Source organism: Pan paniscus, chromosome X (genome assembly GCF_029289425.2).
Source record: "Pan paniscus chromosome X, NHGRI_mPanPan1-v2.0_pri, whole genome shotgun sequence".
NCBI lineage: Eukaryota > Metazoa > Chordata > Mammalia > Primates > Hominidae > Pan > Pan paniscus.
The window spans coordinates 135,433,155-135,445,179 of NC_073272.2; the positions used below are offsets into that span (position 1 = coordinate 135,433,155).

At 40.7% G+C, this 12,025-nt stretch overlaps 1 protein-coding gene across 2 annotated transcripts in view; it reads left to right on the forward strand.

Annotated features, from left to right (window-relative positions):
• Positions 1-12,025, forward strand: part of SLC9A6 (solute carrier family 9 member A6) — a 61,530-nt gene that overhangs the window by 34,482 nt on the left and 15,023 nt on the right. Inside the window, exons 11-14 of one of the 2 annotated variants that reach the window (XM_034950308.3) lie at positions 2,477-2,588; positions 4,256-4,409; positions 8,825-8,914; positions 10,071-10,101. In XM_034950308.3, the coding sequence (XP_034806199.1) occupies positions 2,477-2,588; positions 4,256-4,409; positions 8,825-8,914; positions 10,071-10,101 (387 nt within the window). The remainder of the gene's footprint in view (positions 1-2,476; positions 2,589-4,255; positions 4,410-8,824; positions 8,915-10,070; positions 10,102-12,025) is intronic. The other variant, XM_003812337.5, reaches the window with a different exon arrangement.

A 12,025-nucleotide genomic window follows, 5' to 3' on the forward strand; every position in this document is an offset into this window, starting at 1 on the left:
ATCACTTGGTTGAGATAGTGTTTGTCAGATTTATCCATTATAAAGTTACACATTCCTCCCCCCCCGCCCCCGCCATGTTGTACTGCATGGAAGGAAGTTGCTGTGAGCAAGGATTGAGGAATGGGGAGTTAGGTTCCACCTCCTTGAGGACAGAGTATCAGCAAAATTATTTGGAATTTTTCACACAGGAGATTTATCTATTCTTCCTCATTTATTGTTTTATTCAGTCATTTTTTAATTATTATTTTTTTTTTTTTTGAGACAGAATTTCACTCTTGTTGCCCAGACTGGAGTGCAATGGCGTGATCTCAGCCTACTGCAACCTCCGCCTCCCGGGTCCAGGCGATTTTCCTGTCTCATCCTCCTGAGTAGCTGAGATTACAGGCATGATCTGAGATTACAGGCATGCGCCACCACGCCCAGCTAATTTTTATATTTTCAGTAGAGGCGGGGTTTCGCCATGTTGGCCACTCTGGTCTCGAACTCCTGACCTCAAGTGATCTGCGCCTCTCAGCCTCCCAAAGTGCTGGAATTACAGGCGTGAAGCACCACACCCAGCCCAGTCATTTATTTATATCAATATGGATTCACTGATATTTATTTTATACTTTGAGTTATAATACAACTTTTTTATTTTCTTGCTGAAACTGTTCCAGCTTGGCCATTGAGAGCTCTTTTGGCAGGCTCTCCTGTGTGCCTTTGATATATCCTCATCATTGTTTTTAATTTTTATCCTCATCATTGTTTTTAATTTTTTTTTTTTGAGTACTTCCTTACTCCCTAGAACTATAAGATGCTTCAGGCTCATCTTGTATCTGTTCTGGCTCAGCCCAAGAATTGGCCATTTCTCCAAGAAGTCCTGGTTCCTTTTATTGGAGAATAGTATTAGAAACCAAAATCTGAGCACTAGGTGTGCTTAGTGTTACTTGGTGTCTTTGCTTCTAGGCCGTCTCAGCTGACAGATTGCTTCTAGGCTCTCTCAGCTGACAGAGCAAGGAGTTAGATATGTATATATCTATATATCCATATATGTAGATATATATACTAACTCATATATACACATATATCTATACATATTTCTGCATATAACCATCTGTATCTCTGTTAAGCTCAATATGGGTTCATACTGATGTCTCCAACTTTAATTCATTACCACATGGATGATTCTGGCCTCCTCCCCTTTCTGAACTGTAAACTCCCATTCTAACAGTAAGAAACCTTGTTGTCACCACTTGCCATCCATTTACCTAATTGTTCAGTTTCAGTATACGTGTATAATAGTTTCAGAATTGTTAACCAGTGTTCCCATGGGAAACAGCTTTGTCATGAGCATAGAATGCTTTTGTGCAGTTCCTTCTGTCTTTAGTCTTACAGATTCTTCTGTTTTCCAAAGTTACTTAGACCAACACCATTCCCCCCACCTTGTTTGTTTTGAGACAGGGTCTCGCTCTTCTCACCCAGGCTGGAGTGCAGTGGCACGATCTCAGCTCACTGCAGCCTCCATCTCCTGGGTTCAAGCAATTCTCGTGCCTCAGCCACCAGAGTAGCTGGGATTACAGGTGTACACCACCACACCCGGCTCATTTTTGTATTTTTAATAGAGACAGGTTTTTGCCATGATGGCCAGGCTGGTCTTGAACTCCTGGCCTCAAGCTATCCTCCTGCCCCGGTCTCCCAAAGTGCTGGGATTACAAGTGTGAGCCACCATGTCTGGCCTTGTTCTGTTTTTAATCTTAGATTTTCCCTTATATTTTTCTCGGGAAATGGGATGGAGACTGTATCGTGACTCCTGAAATAAAAATTGCCATCATAAAGCAGGAGTCCCATAGACAGCAAACTGGAGAAAAAGATACTAAAATTGGTTTTCTAGTTAAAACCAGTCTGAATTCACATTAAACTTTCCCTTTGAAGCAAGTTGGAAGTATAAACTTAGTGGAGTACAGTGGGGCTGGTAGCCATTTTAGTGCTGTGAGGTGGTGATTCAGCTGCCCTTTTCTTTGTTCTGAGGAAGGAAGGGGAAGTTTTCTCAGTATTACTCTTCTTCCTACCAACACTGACAATGAAAGTGAATTAACCTATTCTATTAATAATCTTAAAAGTATAGTAAAGAAACTGCTTTTAAACGTGTTTCTCTTAATCTAGTAAATTTCCTGCATGTTACACTTGCTCTGTCTGATTTGGTAGCAACTAGCCAAATGTGATTATTTTAATTTGAAGTAATTAAAATGAAATAAATTTTCAGTTCCTTGGTCACTCTAGCCACATTTCAGGTGCTCACCAAATTGGACAGTTCAGATATAGAAAATTTCCATCATTGCAGACAGTTCTGTTGGACAGTGTTATGTTAGACAATGGAACCAAGAGACTGTGTGTTAGAAACTGAGTTCCCTAAAATAGTCTTTCACCATCTTGAATGTATAGTCTAAATAATATTAATAGTAAAATGAAATGATCCTTAACCTATTAATAATTTTAGGTTGCTATTTTCTTGGGAAGAGCTGCCAATATTTACCCCTTGTCCCTCTTACTTAATTTGGGTAGAAGAAGTAAGATTGGATCAAATTTTCAACACATGATGATGTTTGCTGGTAAGTTATAACTTTCTTCTCTTGCCCACCTCAAGCAACCATTCATAATGCGTATGCCAGCTTGATGTAACACTGAGATGTTATGCTGGTCATATAATACTCCTTTATTTTTATATTATTTATTTATTTAGAGACACTGTTTCACTCTGTCTCCCAGGCTGTAGTGCAGTGGCACGATCTTGGCTCACTGCAACCTCTGCCTCCCAGGTTCAAGCAATTCTCGCGCCTCAGCCTCCCAAGTAGCTGGGATTACAAGGCATGCACCAATATGCCTGGCTAATTTTTGTATTTTTAGTAGAGATGGGGTTTTGCCATGTTGGCCAGGCTGGTCACAAACTCCTGACCTCAAGTAATCCACCCACCTTGGCCTTTCAAAGTGCTAGGATTATAGGCATGAGGCACCACGCCTGGCCTGTAATACTCCTTTAAACATTGAAGTTGCATCCTTGAATAGAAAAAGAAAATGTATATATATATATATATATATATATATATATATATGTGTGTGTGTGTGTGTATATATATATATATATATATATATATATGTATATATAGATAGTGTCCCATTCCCTTCTGTGGGAATTTTTCATATTCTGATTCCAAATCCTTGGTTCAGAATTATGTCATACAAAGTGAGAAAGATAAGGATGAAGTCATTTTCAAACAAAAACCAGTAGGTGAATGTTTATAGCAGTTCTTTTCATAATTGCTAAAACCTGGAAACAACCCACTTGTCTGTCTCTCAGTGGTCAAATAGCTAATCAAACTGTGATACATCCATGCTATGGAATACTACTGTGCACTAAAAAGAACAAACAATTTACCCATACAGCATGGATGAATCTCAGAGGCATTATGCTAAGTGCAAGAAGCCAGTCTTGAAAGGTTACCTGCTGTGTGATTCCCTTTATATGACATTCACAAAAAGACAAAGTCATAGCGATGGGGAATGCATCAGTGGTTGCCAGGGGTTTGATGGAGTGACAAGAGGTTAGACTAAAAAAGGGTAATACAAAGAAATTTGACAGGGGGAGGGATGATGAAACCATTCTGTGTCTTGATTGTAGTAGTAGTCACACACACCTATATGAATTTGCCAATATTCATGTGGCTATAGACCAAAAAGAGTGAATTTTACTGTTTGTAAATGAAAAGTGAATTTTAAAAAATTACTGAAACATCAATGCATGTCAGTAAGTAACATACACAAATTCTATTTCTGTTTGTACTTTTTTTTTTTTTTTCGAGATGGAGTCTTGCTCTGTCACTCAGGTTGGAGTGCAGTGGTACAATCTCAGCTCACTGTAACCTCTGCCTCCCTGGTTCAAGCAATTCTGCCTCAGCCTCCCAAGTAGCTGGGATTACAGGCGTGCGCCATCATGGCTGGCTGATTTTTGTATTTTTAGTAGAGATGGGGTTTCAGCATGTTGGTCAGGCTGGTCTCGAACTCCTGACCTCAGGTGATCTGCCCACCTCGGCCTCCCAAAGTGCTGGGATTACAGGTGTGAGCCACCATGCACAGCCTGGACATATTTAAGTATGTTAATATTTACTGCATATTTGTTCACATGCTTCTAAGTTTTTAGAACGTGCTTTCTTGCTCTGAATTTATGAAGCTTGCATTGGTAATGAGTTATTGAAGAAATACCTTTTCTGTTCCCCTGTAGGCCTTCGTGGTGCAATGGCATTTGCCTTGGCCATTCGAGATACTGCCACTTATGCACGGCAAATGATGTTCAGCACCACGCTTCTGATTGTGTTTTTTACCGTGTGGGTATTTGGTGGTGGCACCACTGCAATGCTGTCATGCTTGCATATCAGGTAAGTACTAACTAGAGACCTCATTTTAAGATTAAATTTTAATTTGGTTTATTTTTCTGCCTGTTTTCAATTTTTAATCTTTGGAGAATCTGTAATGTTTTATTTTTTCCTTTTAAAAAGTATGTAATATATAGTACAGGAAAAGGAAAATATATATGCAAAAGAAAAATTCATTGTTAAGACTTTGAGGGATATCTTTCCAGATCTTTTGCTATACATGATATATATTTTTGACAAAAAGGGGCAACACTGAAGGTACTCTTGTAACCTGATTTTTAAATGTAATATAGCATGGACATTTACATTGTAAATATATTTACATCATTGCTTTAATGGCTGCATATGTCCTGATTTATTTAATCAAATCCCTGTTGTTGGACTTTTGTATTGTTTCTAGGATTTTGCTATTACCATTACCATTTGAGGATTTTGCTGTTACTATTACCGTTAACGATGTGAACATTCTTAAATGTATACACCACTGTGTACTTGTTTGATTATTTTTTAGAATGCATGTCTAGAAATGAAATTGCTTGCTCAAAAGGATATGTATATATTTAAGGCTTTTGATCAATATCACCAGGTCAGATAAAAAATTTGCCTTCCACCTGCAATGTATGAGACAATGCGGTTTACCCCAACCCTAATCACTACTAGATATTATCATTTTTCTCATCAGCACTGTTTTTAACCTAACAATCCAAAGCCGAGATCGTGAGGTCTTAGTCTTGAATGTGTACCAGTTAATGTATTCAATTTGAAAGCTCCCTTGTATCTCAAGAGTTCTGCATTTGTTTCCATGGATACAGCAGCCTATGCTGCTAAAGCCTTTGTAGATTTGAGTTCTGTGTTTGGCTGAAACTTCATAGACATTAAGAGCTACCAAGCTTACAGAATACATAGGACTCATTAGAGAAAACAGTATTTCACACTTTATAGATCCTGTCCTCCATTTTTTTAAATTCTATTACACCTTTTTTAAGACTTCTAAAAACCAGCCAGCCCTAAATCACACTTTGAATGTTGTTGTTATTGTCTTAATTTCTCTTTACTATTCAAATCTTTTATAATTTCTGTGCTTTTATTGTGCATAGTATAAAATACACAAAAATAATGTTCTTATAACCTTAATTATTACTTTAGGGAGGACCTGGCATTTATTGAACACTTACTATGTGCTGGGCATTGTGCTAAGTACATTTTACATATTTATCCAAACATGATAACTCCATTTTACAAGTGATGAAATAGAGGCTTAGAAGGGTTCTGAGTTGTTCAAGGTCATCTGGATAATTAAATGGCAGGCAGAGGAGCCTCCAGTCTTTCTTAATTTCTTTTAGATTTAGAAATTAATTTCATCAAATAATGGTCATGGTACATTTTGAAAGGACACAGTTCCTTTCTTTTCTCAAGAGCTTGTAGATGAAGACTTTCCCTCATTGTCCTAAGGATAACAAAATTAAATGTAAGAACAAACCAAACAAAATATCTACGCTTACCATCCCCGCAAAAAGAAAAGACAAAAACATACCTACTCACACAAAATTTAATCTACATCACTAGCTGTCAAAGCTCTTTGGCCGAATAGTGCCTGTCCTGTAACATAGTTGGTCACTTAATTATAATATTATCTTATAGTCTTAGGTTACTTCTTATTGCCTTCTTGTTTTATTGGCATTATTCTTGGCCTCTTCATGAACAGGGGCTGTATTTTAAGCTTCTCTTCCCTCCCCCCAAATTTGTCTAGTACAATTTTAAGGGCACTGCAAAGTCCTGAAAGTTTAAGATTCATGCAGACTTAGACTTGGCTTTGAGTTCTTGCCCCTTCACTGATGAATTCTGTGATCTTTGGCAAGTTCTTTAACCTTTTAAAGCCTCGGTTTCCTCATCTGTAACATGTATGTTATAGTACCTACCTCCTTGGGTTGTTGTAAGGATTCAGTGAGCTAATATCTGTAAAGTTCTTAGCACAGCATTTCAAATTACCTTTTATTCATTCATTCAATAAACATTTACTGAACACCAGCCATGTGCCGGGCACTGTAGGTTACAACTCAGTGGTTCTTTTTTTTTTTTTGAGACAGAGTCTTGCTCTGTCACTTAGGCTGGAGGGCAGTGGTGCAATCTCGGCTCGTTGCAACCTCCGCCTCCCAGGTTCAAGCAATTCTCCTGCCTCAGCCTCCCAAGTAGCTGGGACTACAGGCATGCGCCACCACACCTGGCTAATTTTTGTATTTTTAGTAGAGATGGGGTTTCACCATGTTGGCCAGGCTGGTCTCAAACTCCTGGCCTCAAGTGATTCGCCCGCCTCAGCCTCCCAAAGTATTGGGATTACAGGCATGAGCCATCTCACCCAGCCTCAGTGCTTCTTAACTGGGGAGAATTTTGCCCCCCGCCCAAGGGACATTTGGCACTTTCTGGAGACATTTTTGGTTGTCACAACTGGAAGAGGGGGCCGCTGCTGGCATCTAGTGAGTAGAGGCCAAGGATGCTGCTAAACATGCTACAATGCATAGGACAGGCTCCTCACCACCTGCCAACAGAGAATTATCTAGGCCAGAATGTCAGTAATGCTAGGGTTAAGAAATCCTCCTCTAGAGAAGCACAGTGATCAAAATAAGATAGAAAAGGTTCCTCGACTCATAACATCTATACTTTAGTGAGAGAAGACAGACAATAAGCTAGTAACACATAAATGAACCTGATAACTGCAGATGATATTAAATGCTGTGATGGGAATCGGGCAAGGTACTGTGATAGTGACTGGGGATGGGGGTGTTTTTGATACAAGGAGGCCAGGGACGGTTTCTTTGAGAGGTTATATTTGAGTTCAGTCTTACCTACGTGACTAGATGGTGCCAGTTAAACAGTCATCAGGAAGAAGAGCAGTCTAGGCAGAGGGAAGAGCAAGTTGTACAAATGTCCTGAGGAAGGGACAAACTTGGCCTGTTGAATGAACAGGAAAAAAAACTCTCATGACCGGAGTATAGTGACTGAAGGGTAGATAGGAAGTGAGGTTGGCAAGATCCTATGGAAGCAGGGGTTCTGCACACTTACTGTCAAGGGCCAGAGAGTGAATATATCAGGCTTTGGAGGCCATATGGTCTGTCTCAGCTACTCAACTCTAGTGTGAAAGCAGCCCTAGACAATATATAAATCAATTGGTGTGGTTGTATCCCAGTAAAACTTTATTTACAAAAACAGAAGAGGTGCTGATGTGGCCCGTAGGCTGTACTTTGTGGACCCCTAATGTATAGTCTTGTGGAACATGGTAAGGGATTTGGATTTTAAAATACAATTGGAAATCCTGGAGGATTTTAAAGCAAGGGAGTGACATGAAGTCATTTACAGTGTAAAAGGTTCACTTTAGCTGTCATGTGAACGGTGGATCCACAGTAAATTTGAAACAGCCAGCTATTCCCATGTCCTTTCACATAGTTTGTGACAGTCACATTTGGCTCTCTATCATTTACTACACATGCTTTGCACTTCTGCGTCTCTGAGCCTTTGCTCATACTGTTCCCTCTGCCTGGAATGCTCTTTCACTGTCAGTAAATGACACAGCTAAGTGCCACCTCCTTTTCCCTCTGTTCTTTTCCCTCAGAACCACTCTTATGTTGGTGCAACATTGGGCCTCTCCATTGTAGCACTTATTTTATTCAGTCTTGTAATAATATTGTTATAAGAGCTGCCACTTAGTGTTAATGTTTCAGATACTCTTTTAAAAGCTTTTCATACATTTTCTCATTAAATCCTTGCAGCAACTCTGTGTGGTGGATATTAGCCCCATTTTCCAGGTGATAAAGTGATGATTTATAGGACTGCCTCACTTGACTGAGTTCACACAGCTAGAAAGCAGCCAAGTCCAGATTTGAACCCAGAGCTCCCTGATAGAAGCCCTTAGGGATTATGCCCTAGTTGTGTTGGTTTCCCCCACTAGTCTGTGAGTTCCTTGAGGGCAGGGGCCATGTTTAATTCACTTCTATGCCCTGTGCCTAGTACAGTGCCTGGCAAATAGTAAGTGCTCTATAAATGTTTATTACATTGACTTAGCTTCTAATAATGTACCATCTATTACAAGTGTGCTATCTTCAAGACCACTAGATGTCACTGGAGATGCATAAATGTGGTTAGAGTTTAATGTGACTGATAAGATGTTAAAACAGCTCCTGGCCATTTTAACAAAGGAAAAATGAGCCATTCTTTGAATTATGAATCTGGTCATAGCAATCTGTTTTCAGGTCCTTGACCATGGTTCCCTTGCTTTCCAGATGCAGCCTTGCATCATTTTCTCCCTTCAGTGTTATTTGTGTTCTGGGATGCTACTGCTACAGCTTCTAGTACTGCTATTTTTTCTGTGTTGTCTGTAGTAGTTAATTTAATCAATAAACATTTGAGCACCTATTGTGTGTCAGGTACTGTGCTAGACTCTGGGGATACAGAGATGAATTGAGACATGGCCTTTACCCTCAAGGAACTCACAGTCTTTTTGGGGAGACTGACAGGTAAATAACTATACTCGACTGTGCTAAGTATCATAATAAAGGACTGTAGAAAGTGCTGCAGATGCACAGAGGAAAAAATGATTCTGCTTGAAGGGGTCATAGAATGGTTACTTTGGAACTTGAAAATCGCTTAAAAAATGAGGGAAAGCACATTGCAGCTGGAGAGAACAGCATGAGCAAAGGCATGGGAGGCTCAGGAGAGGATGGATTTGGGGAGATGAGCAGGCAGGTATAGCTAGAATGGGGCATGTAGAAGAGAATGATGGGAAATGAGGATGGAAAAGTAGGTTGGAGTGGGGTGGGGATGCTAGTTTATAGAGAGTCTTGAATGCCCCACAAAAGACTTCAGACTTGACCCTCTGGGTTGTAAGCCACTCTCAGAGTCCTTTGTCAAGGGAGTAACACAGCGAGCTCTATGCTGGCGACAGCTGACTCTCGGGGAGAGCCTGGCAGCTGGAAAAGCTTCCACGACAGAGCCCGTAAGCCTCAGGATGAGGGCTGCCCTTGAGCAGTTGGGATGGAAAGGAGAGAAGACTTGAGAGACCGTTTAGAGGAGGAATGAACAGAGTTTGTGAGTGCCCGTGTTTAGGGAATAGAGAGGAGCCAGAGAACTTTGTAATGAAGCTTTTCCCTGGGATACAGAAAGCAGGAATTTTAAGCAGATAAAACAAGAGTTGTGAAGAAGCAAGGCTAATATCTATCCATTAGCCTATGAAAAACCTGTAATTGGACCCTCTCTTCAGTCATCGTTAACAGAATGTTGCCATGAGAGCTGCGAAGTGAATTGCACTGTGCCATCCTTGTTTTTGGAGCTACCCAGTAATTCTTATTTAGCAACTGGGGCAGTGCTGCTCTCCCTGATTCCGCTTCTAGTGGACCTATATTCAGAGAAAAAAATGCTGTTTTTTTCTGAAACTGGTAAGTAAGATTGCAGGAAGAGAATCATGGGTACACCCTGCTTGCCTTAGAATCCAAGCTGTTGCTAAGGAAAGTGGCAGGAGCCAAAAATCTGCATCAACAGCTATAGAGAAGCAAGAAAACATTAACCATTCCATAGCTTCTGTGTTGAGAAAAGTAGTTGCCTGACAATGTACATGTGTGAATAGACCATTTTTTGGCTTCAAAATCTCATTTGCTCTTTGTCTTTCTCCTTTAGGGTTGGTGTTGATTCAGACCAAGAACACTTGGTAAATATGCGTTTTTGTTGTTCCTGGCATTTCTGTCAAATGTGCAGTCATTTGGAAAGAAAACAATCTACTATAAACTTCAACCTTCTATTTAGATCCTGTCCTCTTTGCCTCAGCTTTGGAGGAATGATATCATTCCTGGCTTTTCTCACTGCTCCATAGAGACAAAACCAAGTTTGCCACAGTGCCATAGTGTGTGGTTATCAAGGGTGACAGCTTTCATGTCTCTGGGCCATCCTGCCTGGGCTTTTGTCCCAGAGGAGAGCAGTCTTTTAAGCACTCCTGGGTTTTCGAGTGACTCCTCTGGCACGGGGAGGCTTTTTCCACTTTGGTTTGCGCATGAAGGCTTGTCTCTGATGTAAGCCCCACTCCAGCTGCTCTTCCTGTGTAACTTTCAAATCGGATGACCAGCAGCTGCCCTAGAGAACTGCCTAGAAGCTTTTGAATCTTCAACCAGTCTTCCCTGCCTGCTCAGGGAAACGCACTTTCTTACCTTGCCCCTCAGCCTTGGCCACGTTTCCTTGCTTCCTTCCTTCTGTTGTGTCAGTTTCTCAGTTGTTGCTATGAACTTGAGCCCGTTGGACTGAATGCATTGTAACTCGCTGCCCTCTCTAGACTGACTACCCTTGTCTGGTATTTTCCATCTGTTTTTCAGTTGCTTCTGAGCACCATTGAATATGTGCCTCCATATCAGACGTTAGATGAGAAATCACAGAAATTAGATTTTTGAACATGGAAAGCATCTCTTTCAAAACACAATTTTTTTCTTGTCAGAAACAAACCACAGTCAGTATATTTGTCTTCAGGGTGAGGTTAAAAAAAAACATTTCTCAGATTCATTTCCTAAATGCTAATTTTGTTAGCTGTTGAGTGATGAGTGTGAATGTATGTATGAGATATAGTAAGTACTTGACTCTTATGGTCAGAGCCTTAAAGTAGAATTCCATGGGCTTGACATACTTATAAAAACCAAGCTGGATAAATTCCCATGATGCCGGGCTCCTGGTGTAGTGTCCAAGGGGTGATAATTCCTCAGTGCCTCCTCCCTGTGTCAAAACAAGAATAAAGTTAATCATGCAGTTCAAAAGACAAATGCTCTATCGCTCTCTGTGTAAGTCTCCACCAGCTGTGTCACCTGTGTAACCACAGAGGAGAAATGGAAAAGGAGTGACAGGGAGAGAGCCAGGTAGGTGAGTGCCAGTCGTGACATACAGAACAAAGGACCGTTTTTTTTCCCTTACCTTCAAAACCCTATGGCTGGGCCGGGCATGGTGGCTCACGCCTGTAATCCCAGCATATTGGGAGGCCAAAGCGGGTGGATCACCCGAGGTCAGGAATTCGAGACCAGCCTGGCCAACATGGTGAAACCCTGTCTCTGCTAAAAATACAGAAATTAGCTGGGCGTGGTGGTGGGTGCCTGTAGTCCCAGCTACTCAGGAAACTGAGGCAGGAGATCGTGCCACTGCACTCCAGCCTGGGCAACAGAGCGAGACTCTGTCTGGAAAAACAAAAACAAAATTAAAAAAAAACAACCCTGTGGCTGTCTTGGTTATATTGTTCCTTTAATATTTTGAATGTCCACGAGAAAGCACAGAGGAACATTATACTAAGTATGGAGTGTGTGGGGGTGGGGTATACAGGTGTTCATGTGGTGAGGGGTGGTGAAATGTTGTTCTTCAAGAGGTGGAGGCACAGAAAGATACTTCTATGATGTGAAAGGAATTGCAGGTGTTCTTCAGCTTTTGTAAGCCCATACAGTGTTTCCAAACATTTTTGTGTTATATATAAGTTGATACATGACACGTGACACGTTGAAGCAGAGAGAAATTTATTTTGAGCATTAGGAAGGACAGGAAGAAGCCAAAACCGAGAATCTAAACTCTGTGCTTGCTTGCTTATTTATTTATTTATTTACTTACTGAGA